Source organism: Capsicum annuum, chromosome 2 (genome assembly GCF_002878395.1).
Source record: "Capsicum annuum cultivar UCD-10X-F1 chromosome 2, UCD10Xv1.1, whole genome shotgun sequence".
In the NCBI taxonomy this organism is placed as follows: Eukaryota; Viridiplantae; Streptophyta; class Magnoliopsida; order Solanales; family Solanaceae; genus Capsicum; species Capsicum annuum.
Genome location: NC_061112.1, coordinates 117,143,114 through 117,165,595, shown reverse-complemented (window position 1 = coordinate 117,165,595; position 22,482 = coordinate 117,143,114). Strand labels below are relative to the sequence as shown.

General features: G+C 32.9%; 1 protein-coding gene across 1 annotated transcript; it reads right to left on the bottom strand.

Annotated features, from left to right (window-relative positions):
- Positions 1-1,158: 1,158 nt before the first annotated feature.
- Positions 1,159-2,993, bottom strand: LOC107861121 (berberine bridge enzyme-like 22). The gene has a single exon (XM_016706502.2). It carries the CDS (start codon positions 2,941-2,943, stop codon positions 1,345-1,347), a length of 1,599 nt encoding a protein of 532 aa, XP_016561988.2. The 5' UTR covers positions 2,944-2,993; the 3' UTR covers positions 1,159-1,344.
- Positions 2,994-22,482: the final 19,489 nt, after the last annotated feature.

Below are 22,482 nucleotides of genomic sequence, written 5' to 3'. Positions count from 1 at the left end.
ATTGAAACTTCCATTTTAACTTAATTTTTAAGAGAATTAAACATGACAATTATGGCTTAATATTATTATTATTATTATCCATTCATATCTTTAATGTTACTCTATCTTCTCATACCTTTTGATATTCCAAATATAAGTTCTATAAATTTAAACATTTGAATAAGCATTTCTCAATGCACTTTTCAGAATTAAGCATTGGATCAATATTGGTTGTAATTTTCTTCTAATATTATTTTTTTGTTTACAGATTTATGCTTCTTCATCACTCTAAAAGCAATTATCAAGGTAAATAAATATACTTTATTTTTCTTGTGTGTGTTAGTAGTTGAAAATTTGTAAGAATGCATCATAAAATTTTAAATACATGTTTTTTTATCGTTTAAATTTTTTTTTTAGTGATGATATTTTATAAACTGAATAAAAATATGCATATAGATCAAATACTTATTATGAATATTAGACCCTTCTTCTAGTTTTCGAATGTTTGATTCTAATAGCCAATTTAGTTTTTATTTGTAGAATTAAGCTTGATTCTTGAGGAATATTAATTTATCATAAATTTCGCGAATAAGGTTTCTCTTCACCTTTTCTATTAATTTGTTATTTATACATGTCCCGTTTACTTTTTTATGTTAATTTGCTCTTTATGATGGATAATTAAGACATGTTCTATTGTTTCTGTGGTTTGAATTCAAGGAGTAACTCTTTCATTATTATTATTTTTGAAAAAAAATTACTAAATTCAAATGTTAATTTATTATAAAAATGCATTTACCATTTTTATTGTTATGTTTTCGATGCTTATTATATTTTCATGTTTTTAATGATTAAGTTCGTAAGAATGATGTTGCATCTTTTTGTTTTGCATGTTCTCTATATGATTTCTCCTTATTTTGTATTTTATATGAATTTTCGATTATTGTAGTTTAATAATTATTTTAGTTCAAAATAATAACGTATGATTTTGATAGAAATCTACTATAACTGCGCGAAGCGCGGACAAATTCACTAGTATATGCATAAGTTATAAGGAAATTCGGACATTCCTATGCATGATAGAAGATGAAAAAACTAATAATCGCATAACTATTTCTTGTCTAATTCTAATCAACTACCAAACAACCCGAGAGTCATGAAAAACATCTAATAGAAAATTAATTACTTGAAAAATATTCATAAATCAAACAATATATATCTTATATACAATCATTGGAATATCATGGCTACATTCATTTTTCAGTACTATAGTAGTAGCATGTGCGTAAAAGAACTATATGAAAAGCCTCATTTTTAGATAACGAGTGATGGCTTTAATTTGTAGAGAGTATAAATTACCACTAAGTTTTAGACTAGAGGAGGAATACTCTGTTCATTCCTAAAGAAATTTGTTGGATCAACTTTAGTCTTCACTTTCACCAATCTATCAAAATTGTTCTTGAAATATTTCTCACCCCAAATTCTTGCTTGTGCATGACTTGTGTTTCCTTTGTTGTTCACTCCCAAATTAAGATCTCTATAGTTGAAATATGCAGCTCTAGGAGATTTGGACACATAGCTAGCCATGTATTGGTAAAGTTTTCGAATCCAAGATAGATGTTTTTCAGAACTTTCCATTTTTTCCCAATTCACACTATAATGGATCATGAATATGTTTCCATCTCTATGAGGGAAAGGTGTTTCAGATTCTGAGAAGTCACTCAACTCTCCTCCATAGGGACTAAACTGTAATTCGGCTGCATTTTCGCCTACTTGGTTGAATAGTTTCCATATACCTTCAAGACCATCTATAGAAATTGGACGTTGGACATAGTCTGATTTCCCTTTGAAGAATTCGGTTTGATTAGTGGTGAATTTCCAATATATTGGTAACAATTCAATTGGCGTGCCACTAGGGAAACCGGCAAAGAAGAGTATAGATTTGATCCAACTCATCTCAATGCAATCTTCTTTCACTAATCCTAGTTCCGGGAAGCTCTTTTGCATTTCGGGAAGAAGTTCATCCACTCCTCCAAGGAACAATGTAGTGAAAAAGGCGTAGACAGTCCTTTGCCCAGGCCTGAATGGAGATTGACTACTCCTCAGGAAGAGCCTGAGGAGAAGACTATCATCAACTTTGTGCGCGATATATTGCCATTTGTATACTAGTTGAGTTGCATTTTGTTCCAAGGTTCGTGTCACATTGAATACAGTCACTTTTTCAGGAATATTGAGTAATTTCACCTTCCATGAGATAATGAGACCAAAACTAGTCCCTCCACCTCCTCTAATAGCCCAAAAGAGATCCTCACCCATTGATTCTCGATCATGGATCAGTCCATTGGCATCGATTAGCTTAGCATCAATGATGTTATCAGCAGCTGTACCGAATTTCCGTGACATCATGCCATAGCCTCCACCACTAAAGTGTCCACCAACACCAACGGTAGGGCAAACCCCACCAACAAAGGCTAATGTTTTACTTTTCTCCGCGATTCTATAGTAAACTTCCCCAAGGGTCGCGCCAGCTTGAATCCAAGCAGTCTTGTCTTCGGTATCAATGGAGATTGATCTTAGGTTCCTAAGATCAATAATGACAAAAGGGGTTTCAGAAATGTATGAAAGTCCCTCATAGTCATGTCCACCGCCTCGAATTCTGATCTGTAGGTCATGTTTCTTGGAGCAATGTATAGCTGCCTGGATTTGAGATTCATCACTAGGAGTGAAAATAATAGATGGTTTGATTCGTTTGAAGTTGGAGGTCATCAGTAACTTATCTGGAAAGGAGTTATAAATGGTGGAATATGATGAATTATTAGGTGTGTGAATGACTTGTGATACTGAGTTTGAGTTCATAATTTTGTGCGAAAGGCATTCAAGAAAATCTTCATGAGTGTTGTTGGCCCATGATGATGAAAGGCAAAGTGAGAGAAAGAGGAAGATTGTTAACTTCTTGAAAGTAGTCATATTGATTTGTTGTTGCAAATTTTGATGAGGGAGAAAATGGAAACAAAGAACTATTAATAGTTTCAAACTTCCAAACCTTAAAAACACGTGGTATAGAATAATATTAGTAGCCGGCCATGAAAATTACTCCCTTTGTTTTAAAACGGATGAACTACTTTCCTTTTTAGTCTGTTTCAAAAAGAATGATCCCTTTTTTTTTTTTTTTACAATACTTTAATTTCAACTTTCCACATGGCATGTGTAGGACCACAAGATTAAAGAACATTTTGATACATTTGATACAACTTTAATTTAAGACCACAAGATTCAAAAGTCTTCTTTATTTTCTTAAACTTTGTACCAAGTCAAAGTAGGTCATTCTTTTTTAAACAAAGGGAGTACTTTTTTTCGGAGTTGGAGTTGGAGTTTGAAGATGAAGTTGGAGTTGGAGTTGTATTTGACCATGTCTTTTTGAATTTTTTTTTAGACTTTTGAAAAATCTTTTTTAAATATGATTTTATACCCTCAACTTTTAAAAATTATCAAAATCACTCGACTACTAATTTACCTACTAACATACAACCAAATGTTGAGAAAATAATCTCTATGTCTTCAATTGATAAAATAGTTAACAACAAACTAATTATTATGATTGTTAATCTTCTAAAATTTGAATAAAAATATCACAAGCACGAGCTAAATAAGTTTATCTAACCATAATCGATTGAATAGAGAAAATATATTTTGATAAATATGATTGATGGATATAAATATATTTTGTATATTCTTAAATTTGTTGATGAAAATTCTTAATTACTTTCACTTGAATTAATTATTTTATTGAATTTGGTCTTTTTAAAAAAAAATTACGGATGAATTATTTCTGAATAGATTAGTGCTAATTTTTATTTATTGATGATATTGATTTTCCTTGAATATTATTGTATCGTAAATATGGATCGTTACGTTATGTTTGATATGCGACTTTATTGACCACTTTTTAATAATTTATTAAAATCATAATAGCCATTATATGACATAAACAGAAAATTAGAATGGCAAGAAAAAAATATTAAATTTCTCACTTTTAAATAACATAATGTACTAGGCCTTATATTTCTATAATATAGTTCGTTCAAAACAAAGTTGATATATTTCTGTCATAGATTGTCATTTATTATTTTTTACTTCACGTCAGTAAATTTTAGTTAAAAGAAGAAAAAGAGATTAGAATATCTATAACAATTAAAAATGATGTTGTACCATAGAAAACAAATATAATTTTTTTCTTGGTAGTTGGTTGTAGTTATAAGAGCTGTTTGTGTAAAAATTTAAAGATTGGGGTTTTATATAATAATAATAATGGAAGTTGGAAATGGGAGTGAAAAATTGCGAAAACAATAAAAAGTTGTTTTTACTTTTTGGAATCCAACTCCGGAATAATTTTTCGGAGTTTCATGACCAAACACCACAATTTTCGAAAAACTGAAAAAAAATTCTGAAAAAAAGAAAAAAAATTCTATGGCCAAACGGGCATGTTTTCACCTACTTTATTCGCACATCATTTTCTGATACGTTTATAGAATTTTCTTCTTTTACTCCCTCTATTTTTTATCTAATTCAGCCGCCCATCTTTACTTCTTTACTATGCTAAAAAAATAATAAATATATTCTCGAATTATGATAAAAAAACACGGAGGATACATACATATCATTGATCATAGTTCGAGGGTATATTTGTCTCTTTGTTTGTACTAAAAACAGATGTTCAATAATACTTGTTCAGTTTGAAATCAATGAATAGTTTATTCTTTTCTATCCATTTTATCCTTGATATTAAATATTATTCATCACTTAATGCATTTTTTAAGGTACCAAATTTATTATATTTAATAGATAATATAGTAAAATTGTCCTTATTATTATTATTCATATAGAAGAAGATGCACACGCTTCCTCATGCTTAATGTGGATAATTATTAGTTTATATTTTTATAATATGGTTGTAGTTAACGTGTATAATTATTTCTATCAGTGATAACGATATATGAAATTACTTAAGAGTAAACTTTATCCTTCTTTGAATTTTACTGATCTTCTAGATTGGATTATGACGCCTACTTTGACATAATTGCATATTCGAATAGATAAATTATCTGTTATAACGGGTAATTAATACAATCTGATGGTATAAATAGAAAGTACACTGTAACTTAATTAATTAAGCTCACTAGGAGTAACTTAAGTTACTTTTAGTTCTTTGTTTTTAGAAAGAGTTACTAAGCTCATTCCACATCAACTAGAATAACGTATCAATATATTATATCGCTCTTATTAAAGAAACTTGTGTATAGAACTTAATATTTCCTCTGCATTATTGGATAATACGAACATAATTAAAGATTAAACAAATACTCTAGTCATTAATTAACGTAAACGTTTGTCAGAGGTCAAACCAGACCTTAATAAGATACTGTAAATTATGAAAATTGATGGGTTTTTATTTCAAACTTTTCAATGTGTATGTTGTCCCAAAATTATATTGACCAAATCCACTTTAACTTTTAGATGATAAATGTGGATAAAGATTAAAGACTATTGGACAAAGATAGCAATAATTTTCTTATATGCTATCATATCAGATGGAAAAATATCATGATAAATTTCAACATATATATTGGGCATACTGCCTAAATTTCAAATTAAGTCTACTCTAATACAGTGAACTCAAAATGTCTAAGTTCTTGTAATTGTGATGCATGTTATTCGGAGGGGTGGAGGTGCAGTTCTTTTGCAAAACGAATAATCTATAATTTAATTCACTGAGATATTGCATGTTATTACATTGACTTACTGCACTTATGGTAAGGAGTAGTATTAGCATATTGGCATGGGGCAATATTATCTTTGGCCCAAGTAATTTCACAAGCCGATCTAAAGTTTATAAGTTTAGGATTTCTTATTACATCTTTTAAGTTAATATATAATAATAATTATGTTTTAAACAAAAGTTATTAGGTTCGTGTAAATCGATGACATGTGATTTGGATCCGCAGCAGAGTAATTTATCATTAGGATAGATCATCGTGTAGGTATTTGAAGAGCCTAGATATGTTGCACAGTAGGCCGGCATGCTAAGTACTACATATAAATATTTCCATACTTTATTGTTAATTTGGAAACAATAATTAACAATAAAGATTACTCAAATAGTAAGCACGGTCAAACAATAATTAACAATAAAGGTTGCTTAAATAGTAAGCACATTCAACCTTAAGCTTGCATATTCAAGTCACCAAGAGCGCAAATTGGAGGATAAGTGACTAATGTCGTAAGTGCTAAGTTAGAAGCTCGGAACTTTGAGCTGTAAGTGACAAAAGAGTTTTAAAATGAGGTGTGGGTGGCACAAGTCTTAATAATTGAGTGGAGATGACAATTATTTTATTAAGGATTAAGAAAGTTGGGGAAGTTTGAAAATAACCCACAAGTTTTTAAATTTATACTTTGATCCAAATGTTAGTTAATATAACAGGAAATGGAGGTAAAAAAGGTGTGTTTCTCTCTCTCTTCTCATCCGTTGTTGTTTTCTCTCTCTTCACGATTATTGTTGTTCATTGTTGTTGCTGTTTTATTCATCATCTTCTGCTTTATTATCATCATCTTCTACTTCATTATCATCTTCATCTTCTTTTTGTCGACCATTATTGTTGTTGTTACCAATACTGCTGCTATCTGACCAATTTCTTAGGTCAAATTTTGTTTCCTACATCACTTTCCACTTTGACATTACTTCATAAGTGACTTTTGTAAGTAAAATTATGATTTTTATTCGAATTTGTCATCTGGGTACACAGTTACTGCTGTTTTTTCCAACAATAGATAGAACCCGATCATAAATCTGACATAAGTGCCCACAATTTAAACAGATCACTCATCGGGTGCATCAGATGAGTAATCTGTTGCAACGGAAGACTCATATGTTGGATTCATGTTTATGCTTCTATAGTGTCCGTAACATGAATAGAACAGATGGTTAGATGTTGCAATAGACTAGTTATCTGTTGCATCAGACTGATTATCTGTTGCAACAAAGTGCTTATCTGTTGCAACATATGAGTAATTTATTGCAACAGATGATTAATCTATTTGTAACAACCCAAGTCAGCCCCTGCCACAAACCCAATAGATAACCAATATGTTTCAACTCTTGCTATTGCTACTGGATTTAAAATTATTTCTTACGTCTAATCGTCGACATGTTTGTTGAGAAGATAATAGATAGAATGAAATTAAATACTCCCTCCGTCTCAAATGTCCCAAATTTCTTAATTTTCATTTTACTTGTCTTTTTTCATTAATCAAGAAGAGATTAAAAAAAATTCATGTTTTACCCTTTGCATTAATTACTTTTTCTTCAAATTAAAATATAAACATCATTTAAAAGGGTTATTATGGTAAACTAGACATGTTATTAATTATTTTTCTTAATCAATGTGTCATCTCAATTTGAGATGGGTAATTTAAAAAAGAGGGAGTATGAATTAATACGTTAAAGTCATGCAACAAACTAGTTATCTATTGAAACATACTAGTTATCTATTGTATCATACTGATTATCTGTTGCATCAGATTGCTTATCTGTTGCAACAAATGAGTAACCTATTTGGAACATCACAAATCAGCCCCTGCCACAAAACCAACAGATAACCAATATGTTTCACGCTTGCTATTGCTACTGGATTCAAAATTATTCCTTACGTCCAATCGTCGACATGTTTAACTTGTTGAGAAGCTAATAGACGGAATGAAAATTAAATATGAATTAAAACGTCAAAGTTGATCAAGCATAATTTTTTTATTAAACAAAAACAAATAAAAATAAATATACATAGACTAAAATAAAAAAAATAATCTAATTATTATTATCATTATTATTATTATTATTATTATTATTATTATTATTATTATTATTATTATTATTATTATTATTATTATTATTATTATTATTATTATTATTAGCCGGCCAGTCTTCAATCAGTAGCAGCAAGACCCTCCTCAGCCTGCGGATCTCACGGAGCATCCTTGCTCTAACTGCTTCTAGTTTCCATTACAGGTTACAAACCTGCATCCGAAGTTCATTCACGGCGTCTTGCAGAAAAGCAATGTCCCACACTGGATCAGCAATATCTAGAACACATATGAATTGACAAAAACGTAAAAATAAAAGTAAAGAAAAGAATATTCAAATGTAATACAACGTATGCTACAAATTGGTAAGAATAAAACTTAGCTGAGTCAGGGAAGAGAAAGTGGTGGAAGGTGTAATATGAAAGATAAGATGCAATAAATAAATAGAGTGTAGTTGAATAAACGATTGAGTAAGGAGGTACCTATTTATAGAGGATTGAATTTGAAATAAGTGGCAAAAAGGCGCGATTGTTCACCTCCATTTAGTAATTACATTTTTTATTACTGTAAAAAGTTACTCCCTCCGTTTCACAATAAGTGAATTGTTGGAGCAATTTTAGTGTTTCAAAATAAGTGTATGGTTCACAATTCAAGGTAAATGTTGGAAATTTTTTCCAAATTTACCCTCCATTAAATATGCATTGGGAGTGATGTATCATGTGTCTTTGCTTTTTGAAGAGGGTAAAAATGGAAAAACATGATAAATTTATGTCTTTCCTTTTTTTTCTTAACTTGTGTGCCAAAATCCAACAATTAACTTATTGTGGAACGGAGGGAGTATGACTTAATTAAATTAAGAAATATTGTGATAAGTCATGACGTTTCATATTATTATTATTAATTAGTTCTTTTCAAGAATCATTTTTATTAAGTTGTACGAACAAATTCTATATCTGTTGCATCAGATAACTCATCTATGACAACAGATATATCATCTGTTGCATCAGATAATCAATCTGTTGCAACATATAATCTAACTGTTCCCTTTCATTTATTAATTATATTTTTTATTATTGTGAAAAGTTATGACTTAATTAAATTAAGAAATATTGTGATAAGTCATTATTTTTCAAATTATTATTATTAATTAGTTCTTTTCAAGAATCATTTTTATTGAGTTGTGCCAACAAATTCTATATCTGTTGCATCAGATAACTCATCTATGACAACAGATATATCATCTATTGCGACAAATAGAAAACTTGTTGCATCAGATAACTATCTGTTGCAACATATAATCTATCTTTTAAAAAATAAATTATCATCATATCATTAATCGAAATTTGCTAACTTTTTTATTATATAAATTAAAAAAATACCTTTATAATAACTGTTTATTTAATAAAACAATAACCATTTTTATTGAGTTCTGGCAACAGATTGTATATCTGTTTCATCAGATAAATCATCAATTGATACAGATATACCATTTGTTGCAACAAATCGACAATCTGTTTTAATAGCATTTTTAATTTCTTCTAACAGCTGATACATCAGTCACAATAGATGGGGAATTTAATGTATCAGCAACAGCAGCATTGTTGAATGTGTTTTAGTGTTTTAGACAAAAAGTCACGACTGTTCACCTTTTTCTTAACAATCATCATATAAGTTAATTAATCCAATATTGTGACTTTTTTTATTATATAATAAATAAATAATTTTAAAAAATAAATTTAAAATAAAAATGGTGAAAAGTCACGATCAATTATTAAAATTAAATAACCGTTCTTTTACGGTTATAAATTGTGTTTATCATTTATATTTTCGTTATTTATTTACGAACCATTTTTCATATTAAATAATCGAAAAGTCGTGTCTTTTCACCCTCTCAATAACATCAATAATTTTTTTATTAATAACCGTCGGTTGCAACATATGATCGATCTGTCGCATCAGATTAACCTTTATTGCCTCAAATGCTCAATCCCTACCACCAACCGTCGACAAGTTGAGAATAAGGAATAAAAAAATGATAATTAAATATTAAATAGAATTAAAAATTTAAAGTCAACCACTAAACATAGATTTTTGAATTTCTTGGGTAGATTCGATATACAAAAGGAGGAAAATACATACGCTAAAAGAAAAAATATAACCTAATTATTATTACTACTATTATTATTATCATTATTATTATTATTATTATTATTATTATTATTATTCCTATTATTACTGTCAACCAGATAATTTTCATCTGGCCGCAGCAGGGCCCTCCTCAGCCTTGCTGTGAAGTCGGCCAAATCCCTTTAGAGTTCATCAAACTGCCTTTGAAGTTCCCGCAAGGACTTGATATGAATCTTCTTGTACGAATCTAGATCAGTCATATTTGTAAGTGTAGTAGAATGAACGAGTAAGAGGAACCTATTTATAAATTATTGAATTCGAAGGGGTTAGTCAAAATGTCGCGACTGCTCATATCCCTTAATTAAATAAAACTGGTGACTTTTCAAATATGTAAATTAAAAAAATGAATCTAAATATAACATTTTATCTTTTATTGTATTTCGAAAAAAAAAATTGCTTTAAAATAAATCTAACAGATGGGTAATCTGTTGCAAAATATATTTCATCTGTTAGATAACTTATAACATATTGACAATTTGTTGCAACAGATGGATATATCTATTTGATTTTTCCAATAGATATGTCATATATTACAACAGATTGATCATCTGTAGTAACAGATGTCTGCAATTGTTTGACATTTAAACAAATGTGGCATCTGTTGCAACTTATTAGTCATTTGTTTATTCAATTTAAGTCATAGATAGGCTAGGAAGAATAAGGTGCATGCAGATGGATGGATCCACTGTCATGTGTGCCAGTAAAGTATTACTGATAAGGTTATCAGGACAACACACACAAAGTATAATATTTTTGTAAATGCAATTTTTAACCGATTAGGCACTGATCATTCAAACAAGATCCTATATTTGACTAATCATACCTTCTAAAGACTTCTGAACTGGCAAGAATTTCTGCTAATGGTGTATACTTTTGCAAGGAGGATATCTTGTCATCAGCAAAAATTATTGCCACAGCAAAAGTCTTTAGAAGGCATAACTAGAAATCTCTTAATATCACTTGATATTGAGAGATTACTATTGATGCCTTCTGAAGGTTTGCGCCCTAGCAAGAATTTTTGGCGACGGTGTAGACTTTTGCATGGCGGATATCTTGTCCTCTATATGGGAGAAGAACAATCAGCAGAAAGGTTGAGAGATTGAGCTTGTTTGATTTGTGCACTAACTCGGGTAAAAAATTTTAATAGGGTAATGATTCGGGAGTTACGTAACGTTTGATAGGCTTGGTAGAGTCAATTTAGATCAAATGTTACATAGCTCCTTACTTATTAATTTATTAATTTTCTTGAAGGTTGGTTGAGCAAGCTTCATTGATCATCGCTCGATAAAAGTGAGCTACTCAACTGTTGGGACCACATCTTGACTGTCAATCAACACATTTTGACCTAAAAGCATACACAGTGACCCTACATGTATCCTGTAAGGATTCTGAAGAAAGTGTTTTGAAGGGTTTCTTGAATGCCACAACTTCGAAGATAGTGTTCCTGATCGAGCTCACAAAAGATCAGAAACTCTATACCAACTTCAAAGACAGCAACAACAAGCTTGAATACCAAATCAGCAAGCTGGAGGCAAGCTTGAAAATTATCAAAATTCACATACTACGGCGAGTCTCTAATCTTCTCCAAGATATGTTGAAAGCATGCTAAGGCTAGAAAACACAATCTACTTTTTACCGTATGTATCTTCTTCAATTAGCTTTCAGATGATATAGTCTTTCATCAACCACTCATTTTTCCTCAAAGGCATTCTCCTACCGCACCTTCTTGTGTATAATCATCACCCTAAGCAACCCAATCATATAAATTTAGGCTAGGTCTATAACTATATTAATTTCGTTCTTAGTTGAAGTAGTGGGAGGCTTCGTAGGCCCTCTAAGGGTCTAATGCACCCTAAAAGTTAGTTCAATAGCTATTGAATCTCTTTACAATGCCACCAAAACTCAATTCCTTCACAATGCTTGGCACATAAACATGAGCAACAATCGAAATTAAATCTTAATAGGGTATCAGAACCATATTCGTGGTCCCTCAGCCTTATTAATTTGGACCTATCAAACTTAACTGTAAAATTGCAGATATCTTGTTTGAATGATCAATAACTAAATGGTAAAAATAGCAGTTATAAAATCAGTGTACTTTATGTGTATTTTCATGATAACATTATCAGTAATACATACCTCCCACATATAAAGTGGCTCCATTTACAAGCAACTTATTATTCTGAACCCATCTTTACTGTAGCCTCTTATGTTGGTCGGGCAAAAGTTGATCAACTTTCAGTTCCTTATATCTACAAAGAAGAGGGAAACAATTGATGTCAAACAAAAGAAGAACAGAAAGAACATTATTCATTTGTTGCAATAGATGTGGAGTCTTAATACAGGAATAATCACGGATATAGAACTATGAGAGTGAGTGTTGAATCGAGACTTGGCGTGTGCAATTGAAGTGTAAAATATGGCCAAGAGAAACCAAAAATAGTCCACTTATTACACTTGATAGGTGCCTCAACCTTGAGGGGTATTATGGATATTTTAGTATTCCATTTTGTAATAGCTATATAAGAAACATGTTAGGGCTTCTCTACTTAGTTTTTGATGATATTTAAAGTCTTGTAAGTCTTTTAACAATCTCTCTCTAGTAGAGAAGAGTGACCACCTAAAACTAGGGCTTATACAAGTGTGGAATCACTTGTGTTTGCATTTTGCTTGGAAACATTGATGCTTGAGTGATGGACTCCTCTCTTGTGTCATTGTAAGAGTGAAGGTGTTTATTTTACATGTATTAAGGGTCTTAGTGTTTAACATACACTTATGTTCGTAGTTCTTGTGAGGGTTAATGTCTCACTAGCTATCTTTATCTTCTTGTAATAGTTTGTAGTGTTTCTTTCTTGTTTAGTGAAAACAACTTGGTTCTTGTTATCCTTTTGTTGTTCTTCATCTTGTTGTCATATTGTTGTTGTATTTGTTGTTGTTTTGGTGTGATGAAACCTTGTTCATCTTGTTACTGTGTTGTATTCTCGATTTGTGACTTGTGGCTGAGAGAGTGTGTGATGGTGCTCTCGGTTTCCTCTTGTGTTTTGAGTCTTATTTCCGTGTTGTGGACTAATTCTATTATCATTTGATATCATATCAAGGCTGGTTATGTTCCTACACTACCAATCTTGGGCTCTCTTAGTCAAAAAAAAAAGTTGAAGTGTTATTGTTCTTGGTCGAACCGTCTTTGTTGTTGTTAAGTTTGGCCGAGGATAGTATTTAGAACTAGGTGTTTTTTTGTCTTAGTAGTCTCTTCTGTTAGTTTCTTTTTCACTAACACTTCTTGAGTCAGTCAAAGTCCAAGATTTGAGCTCTTGACAAGATTGTTGTTGAAGGTTGTGGCCATCTAGAGTTTTTTTTATTCTTATTGTTCTTGGACGTGTGGTGTGTTGTTGGTTCAAGGTTGGAACGTGTATTTTGGATATTGTGTTGTGGTTTTAAGCTTAAAAAGGTGTTGTTGTTGTTTGGGAGGTCCAACTTGAACCTTAGGACTTCAAGATTCAAAAGTGTGTTCTTGGTGTTGTTCTTGGTGTTCTTTACCATCTTCGTGTTTTGTTAAAGAAAAAGTTTTCAAAGTTGTTGTTTGATCTAAGTGAGTGAAGAAAGAGAGTATGGTCTTGTTAGTATTGAAACTTATTCCAAGACTTACAAGAAAGGAAAGGGACCAAAAGACTTTCAAAAAGTCTTGTTACCAAAAGGGAGAAGGGGCACTTTCCATGACTAACAAAAGAGGAAAGAGCCAAAAGGCTTTCAAAAAGGTGTTTTGCCAAAAGGGTGCAAGGAAAGTCAAAGCCCTTTTGAATTTGAAAAGGATCCAAATCTTCTTGTTTCCGTCCTAAAATTGAAACTCTTCTCTTCCAAATTGAATTGATAAATCCAAAAAAAATCAGATTTCCACAATATTCCACAACCATTCCAAGGCTTTCACCTCACTCTTTTGTACAACTAGCTTGTTTTCTGTTTTGTAGGAAACTTCTTGGCTATAATGGGAGCTATTTTGGCCCGCCTTGATGCTATTTCCTGAGACATGGCTAAGGCAAATGCGGGCCTTAAAAAAATTAGTTCGAATATGTCTACTATACTTGAGAGGTTGGATCGAGGGGAGAGTCAAAGGGACTATTGTGTTTTTACTCCTAGAACTTTACCTCAAATGATCAATCCTCCAAGACCACCATCAAGTGAGATAGACATAAGCCAAGCCACCAAATGCCCTCCAACCCGAGACCTAAATAGGTCACTTCCCCCTTAATTTGATCAAGTCCAACAACAAGGACTTGGAATCTAATTTTCACCCATCCAAGCTCCACAACCGAAGCTCCACATTACCAAAACAATCCTCTTCACTGAAACTCCACTTCCCCAAAACCAATATGCCCATATAGAGGATTATAGTAGAAAGGAACATGAGGTACATGGAGTCTACAATGATGTGTATATAATGGAAGGGAAGTTGAGGGGAAGACGTGCGGAACCACAAGGAACCTACCACCAAGAAAAGAGGTGGGATGTGTTTCGGATGATATTGAAGACAAGGCTCAAGATGGAGAGGAAGCCAAGGTTCAAAATGAAGATGTTGGCCGAGACATGTGTTATTGAGCTCTCGAATTATTTATGTTTTGTGCAGACTGTTTTGAGTGGTTTCTTTTGAAATGGCCAATTGAACGAGGTGAAGCTATGACTTTGTAGACAAATCCCTCCCAAGATGGAGAGGATGATACAAGAATAATCACGGATATGAACCTATGAGAGTGCGTGTTGCATTGAGACTTGGCGTGTGGAATTAAAGTGTAAAAGATGGCCAAAACACACCAAAAACAGTCCCTTTATTACACTTGATAGGTGCCTCACCCTTGAGGGGTATTATGGATATTTTAGTCTTTCATTTTATAATAGCTATATAAGGAACATGTTAGGGCTTCTCTACTTAGTTTTTGATGATGTTTAAAGTCTTGTAAGTCTTGTAACAAGCTCTCTCTAGTAGAGAAGAGTGACCACCCAAAACTAGGGGTTATACAAGTGTGGAATCACTTGTGTTTGCATTTTACTTGGAAACATTGGTGCTTGAGTGGTGGACTCCTCTCTTATGTCATTATAAGAGTGAAGGTGTTGCTTTTACATATATTAAGGGTATTAGTATTTAACATACACTTATGTTCTTAGTTCTTGTGAGGGTTAATGTCTCACTACCTATCTTTATCTTCTTGTAATAGTTTGTAGTGTATCTTTCTTGTTTAGTGAAAATAATTTGGTTCTGTTATCCTTGTGTTTTTCTTCATCTTGTTGTCATATTGTTTTTGTTTTGGTGTGATTATACCTTATTTATCTTGTCACTGTGTTGTATTCTTGGTTTGTGACTTGTGGCCGAGAGAGTGTGTTATGGTGCTCTCAGTTTCCTCTTGTGTTTTGAGTCTTGTTTCCATGTTGTGGATTGATTCCATTATCAAGTCTATTGCAACAGATGTGGAGTCTATTGCAATAGATGTGGAGTCTATTGGAATACATTAGACTAGCCTTGCTAGTGGTTTGATTTGTTACAGTAGTTGCTCCATCTGTTGCAATATCAACAACAGCATAAACTGCAAAGAAACAACAAATAAAAACATCAACAACAAAGAACAACATCATTTGTTCCAACATCATCAACAACAAAGAAGCAACATTCTTTGTTCCAACACCATCAACAACACCACACAACAAGTTCCAACAATATCAAACCCACTAATAACATCAATAACAACATCAAAAATAAAGAAACAAACAAAATACATATAAAAAAAATTGACACTGTTAACAAGGCTTTTAAAATTCTCCCAACAATTAAAAGTTCCTTCAAATTTTTTAAATAAATATGATATGGGTAAATAGTAATCAAATAAAAAAAATAGATGTAAATAATTTGCAAAAAAAAAAAATGAGAATGAAAGAGCAATAGTGAACCATACCTTACCTACAATGTAAAAAGGGGATCAAAACTACAATTTCAATCGAGGAAAGATATGGATTGGTTAAGATCAGAAAGGATCTTTATGAGAAAGAGGAGAGAAAAAGAGAAAAAAGGTTGTGATAACCCTAAAAGAGGAAAGAAAGAAAAAGATGAGAGATGAATAAAATAAATTCAGGACTGAAGGAGAGATAAGATAATTTTAGATGTAGGCGTGCATTTAATTTTTCATTAATTAATATTGATTAATAACTTGAGGGTCACGAGGAAGATGGGTGATATTGAAAAGACGAGATAAAACTAGTTAATAAGATTTTTGAGTTATCCAAGAAATATTTTTTACCACCTTTAGTAGTACTATTTTATCTATCTTTCTTCTTTCGGATAGAAGCTTGCTTTAAAATTAAAATAGAAAAATATTTTCAAATAGATATGGCATCTGTTGCAACAGATATCAATATCTATTTGAAAAATCCAATATGTCAGTCATCTGTAACAATAGATGCAAATGTCCATTTGATAATTAAATCAGATATGTCATCTGTTACACAGATATCAATATCTATTTGAAAACTTCTAACAGCTCAGTCATCTATCACAACAGATGTAAATGTCTATTTGATAATTAAATCAGATATGTCATCCGTTACAACATATATGAATATCTATTTGAAAATTTCCAACAGCTCAGTCATTTGTTGCAACAGATTTCATTTAGGCTTTGCAATTACATGGTGTTGGTATTGCATTCATCACGACCCGAGTCATCGATCGATCACTCTGAGTTGAGAAGATTCAGTAAATTAATGTTAAGCTAGTACCTAAATTAATTTTGGTAGAATTAGGGATGAATGAGTCCATAGGGTCAACTATAACTTCTATTGAGTCTTTGCAATTGTATGGTGTTGGTATTGCCCTGACCTGAGTCGTCGATCGATCACTCTGAGTTGAAAAGATTCTTATTAACTTAATGTTAAGCTAGTACCTAAATTGATTTTGGTAGAACTATGGATGAATGAGTTCACAGGGTCAACTACAACTTCAATTGAGTTTTTACAATTGCATGGTGTTGGTATTGCATTCATCTTGACCCGAGTCATCGATCAATCACTCGGAGTTGAAAAGATTCTCATTAACTTAATGTTAAGATAGTACCTAAATTTATTTTGGTAAAACTAGGGATGAATTAGTTCATAGGGTAAACTACAACTTTAATTGAGCCTATGCAATTGCATGGTGTTGGTATTGCCCCGACCTGAGTCGTCGATCGATCACACTGAGTTGAAAAACTTCTAATTAACTTAATGTTAAGCTAGTACCTAAATTGATTTTGGTAGAACTATGGATAAATGAGTTCATAGGGTTAACTACAACTTTAATTGAGTCTTTGCAATTATATGGTGTTAGTATTACGTTCATCCCAACCCGAGTCGTCGATCGATCACTCTGAGCTGAAAAGATTCTCATCTTAATGTTAATCTAGTACCAAAATTGATTTTGGTAGAACTAGGGACGAATGAGTCCATAGGGTAAACTACAACTTCAATTGAGCCTATGCAATTGTATGGTGTTAGTATTACGTTCATCCCGACCCGAGTTGTCGATCGATCACTCTGAGCTGAAAGATTCTCATATTAATGTTAATCTAGTACCTAAATTTATTTTGGCAGAACTAGGGACGAATGAGTCCATAGGGTAAACTACAACTTCAATTGAGCCTATGCAATTGCATGGTGTTGGTATTGCACCGACCCGAGTCATCGATCGATCACTCTGAGTTGAAAAGATTCTCATTAACTTAATGTTAAGCTAGCATCTAAATTGATTTTGGTAGAACTAAGGATGAATGAGTTCATAGGATCAACTATAACTATAATTGAGTCTTTATAATTGCTTGGTGTTAGTATTGCGTTCATCTCGATTCGAGTCGTCGATCGATCACTCTGAGCTGAAAAAATTCTCATTAACTTAATGTTAAGCTAGTACCTAAATTTATTTTGGTAGAAATAGGGATGAATGAGTCCATATGGTCAATTACAACTTCAATTGAGTCTTTGCAATCGCATGGTGTTGGTATTGCCCCAACTCTAGTCGTCGATCGATCACTCTAAGTTGAAAAGATTCTCATTAACTTAATGTTAAGCTAGTACCTAAATTTATTTTGGTAGAACTAGGGATGAATGAGTTTATAGGGCCAACTACAACTTTAATTGAGTCTTTGCAATTACATTGTGTTGGTATTGCGTTCATTTCAATTCGAGTCATCGATCGATCACTCTGAGTTGAAAAGATTCTCATTAACTTAATGTTAAGCTAGTACCAGGATTGATTTTGGAATAACTAGGGATGAATGAGTTCATAGGGTCAACCACAACTTCAATTGAGTCTTTGCAATTGCATGGTGTTGGTATTACGCTTATCCCGACTCGAGTCATCGATCGATCACTCTGAGTTGAAAAGATTCTTATTAACTTAATATTTTAAAAATTAATTAATATCAATTAGGACCAAATTAACAATTTCAAAACTTGTCATTGTTTTTCAAAATTACAAATCATCCATTTGCGTGAAAAACTTTTTCTTATTTCAAATCTGAAGTTCTCGTTCCTGTACCTCTCTTAATAATACAGACAATAACTACTCAACATATTGCTCTACCCTTTAAAATAGATCAATTTTCTTTCAATTTCTGATCATATAGTTGTTATTTTTGACTTCATTCTCGCTTGTATCTGTCGTTTCCTCTGTATTTGTAGGTAACAGAGTTCGAGAAGAGTTCTACAAGTGTTCTTTATTTTAAAAATTAGGGCTTTTTAGTTAATGATAAAAAATAAGACTTTTAGTTGTATTATCTTTGAGAATGGGTTAACAATTTTGAGTTTTGATGCTAAAAAAGTAAGAAGAACCCGAGAAAACTCTATTTTTTGTCTCAGTGTTTTGTTGACTATCGTGGTATTGTTGGATGGTGTTTGTGGTATTGTTGGTGGTTGTTGGTGGTGGTGTCAGTATTTGTGGTTTTGGTAGTGGTGTCGGTGGTCTTGGTGTTGGTGTTGGTGGCATTGGTGGTGGCATTGATTGTGGTATTGATGGTGGTCTTGGTGGTCCATCTGTTGCAACAGGTGGAAGATATGTTGGGAGATACTAAATAGGTCTTCAAACAGATTCTCCATCTGTTCCAACTGATGGGTTATCCGTTGGAGTATTTTTTTATTATGTGGCGTAGAATAATTTATTGAAATTTGTCTTACCGTTTTTTAAAAAATTATGCAGACATCAAATGCAATGTATTTTTTATTTTTCTATTATTTGTAGTTAAAAGATGTCTTCAAAAGAAAAGAAACTAAAAGTAGATCAACTTCTGACCACCCAACAAAAAAGGCTAGAGTAAAGATAGATTCAGAGGAATTTCCAGAACAATCTCAGTCAAGGCAAAATGAAGCTGAGAAAAGTGATAAATCCTTCTCATAAATGGGGCATGAATTAACATTGAAATCCCAGCAATATCCTGTCAAAACCATTAGTATCGACAGGTTTTGAGTTGCTATGCCGATAGATAGCCCTACAAAAGTAATTGGTGATCTTGTACTTAAATATCAGTTGGGGAAATATTTTGATGAAATTAGGAGTATTATGAAGAATAAAAACATAGACGGAATTTTTAACAGGAGTTGTTTTGCATACTATCTTAAGCTGCCTGAGGACCGCACTCTCCATTTCCTAATGAGCATGGTATATGTTCTTCTCAAGCACAGGATCAAGTACGCGGGGGACAATAAAGATTCAAAGCAGGGCAATAAAAGATGGATAAAATCTAGATCAACTACTGTGGCATGCCGATTTGTTTTAGATTGAAAGAGTTTGCCATAGTGACAGCTTAAGATGTAATCGTCCAGAAGAACCTCTCATCAAGGAAACACCCCATAAAGCGTCCAAAAAACGCAAGGAAAAAAAAGATGGGTTGTTGGGCATTGTTGGATGTAGCTACAAAGCGGATGATTTGATAGCAGATCTCAAGAATAAAAACATACCAAAGCACTACAGGGAGAAATTGTGCTTAGTTTGGTTTGTCCATTCCATTTTATTGGCAAGAGACGTCAGGAAAGTCATAGAAGATGATTTGTTAGCGCTTACAGATGATTTTGAGAAATTCAACGATTATCCCTGGGGATATGACAACTACTACTTGACCATCAAATATTTACTGACAAAGTTATCCCCAAAGACAATCACATTATACGGCTTTCCTTGGGCTTTCATGGTAGAATTGATTACTATTTTTACTTATCCATTAATTTATATTGAATATAGTTATTATGACTTTTTTTGCTTGCTTCCTATCTACATTTTTTAGGTTTGGGCATGTGAATCCATTTCTCCCCTCCGAAAGCAATTCAAGGATTACCCGAATGAGGTTTTTCATCTAAGGATCCTTAGGTGGTTGGCTTCAAAGAGCAGCAAAAAAACTATTAAGGAGGCTGATCTCTTTAACACTCTGGATGATACAGTACGTCTTCTTTCAACTAAAATAATTTTTCTCAAAGAAAGATATTGAAACAGATGTGCCATCTATTGTGACAGATGGGTCATTTGTTGCAACAGATTACCCTTCAACTGTAATTGGTGCAATAGATGGGTAATCTATTGTGACAGACAATCCATATTTCGCAATAGATTAACCATCTATTGCTCTGGTTCTCTGAACTCAACTTAATATATTACCCATTTACTGCAAATTATGCAACAGATGGGTAATCTGATGTAACATGTTGTCAAGTTGTTGTGACATACAGATCATCTGTTGCGGCAGCTATATCTTCTTTTGCATAAGTTGGTTGTGTTAACATGTAACCCAACTGACTGCAAATTATTATTATATGATTTAACTGTCTCCTGCCTTTTTTATAGGTTGTGCATCCTTAGATCGTGCCTACTAAGCAGGAGTTCGGGATGACTTCTTTTATTAATCTTGGTCTTGTTGATACAAAAGCAGGCCCTATGGTGGAGTTAATAAAGAAGGAATTGGCTGGAGTAACAACCATAAGAAGAGCAGTTAGGCAAGGTTAACCTAATATTGAAGGTCTTCATGACCAAGCAACTACAACAGATTCGGGTGCTTCTTCTGAGGGGTGTTGCTGGTGGAGTTATTGATGATGGTGAAAGCCATCCTGATATTGTTGTTGCCGTTGTCGTGATTATGAGCATGTTGGTGTTTAGGAAAAAATACATACATTTGAAAACACCTCTTGCATAAGTCCCTCTCACCCCTACACCGGTCCCTCCCAGCCTTACAGTGGTCCCCCTCACCCCTCTTCACCCTCATATTCTTATTCAAATACAAAGTGTGCAAGGGCAGAGAGGATAAACTCTTTGAAAAACTAGAGGCTATTGCTAAAACTACCGAGGAGTTGAAATCCAAAAGGGGTGTCATACCATCCAAGAAGGTGGGGGAGACATACACTCCTACAGTGGTGGTTAGGAGGAAGAAAGAGCAATTAGCCAAGTACTCTCTAATCGAAAATCTAAGAAATTGCAACTCCTCCCGCTCCAAGAGTTGTTGAAGTTCAGGGACTGTTGAAGAAGGTGGACATATACGCGGCATTGACGCCCAAGACTTCATGAGTATGACAAATATGCGTGAGCGGTACGTGGACAATGTAAGTTTACTTTTGCTAACCTAGCCTTCCAACCTACTCCATGAAGAAGAATCTATGCTGCAAATGTGTAATCTGTTGCAATAGCTGGGTATTCTATTGCAACATAATACACATCTATTGCATAAGTTGTGTTAGCTTGATAATCTGTGAACCGATTTAGAGAAATCTCTGCAACAGAATCTTTTCACTATGTTTTTCTTCTTTACAATTACTAACCTATTTAAAAATTATCTTCTTATACCATAGTATGTTGATGAAATTCTCTGCCTCGTGAGGGGAAGGCAATTAGTGTACTTGGATGCTTGATGCTGCCGATAGAATAATGGACCTCAATTTCTACTATAATTTCAAGGATAGGTACGATGATCTCCATAGGCGAGCTGGTCTTGGTGGCCGGAGATTTGATAAGTTAGTTTCTACGTTTGAATGGGATGAAGACATGATTAAATATGTTAGAGGGAAGAGACCATATTCACATGGCAAGAGCTAGACCAAGGCAAAGAAAATTCTTACAGTCATGAACGTGGAAGTCAAACATTTTCTCGATGTTGAGATACTAATTGACGAGGGAAAAATTAAGGTTTATGACTGCAACTTACTTGTCTTCAACGAGGACACATTTTAAACCCACGTGCAGCCACTCTTAAGGTTGTTCCCCAAGTTGTTGGCGCAGAGTAAGTTGACGGATCATTTGCCGGTGGAATTCTTGATGAATGAATCATGGGATTTTGAAGATCGAAATAAGAACATCCACCTTCAAAAAAATAAAACTGGTGTAGTGTGTGGGCTGTACTCGTTGCATACATCGAGTGTTTGTTGACCGACATAAAAATGACCGGTATGTGCAACACCATTGTGGGAAAGATGCAAGAG

What these genes read in the sequence shown, in the direction of transcription:
- LOC107861121 (XM_016706502.2), bottom strand. Translation starts at nt 2,943, where the DNA reads ATGACTACTTTCAAGAAGTTAACAATCTTCCTCTTTCTCTCACTTTGC.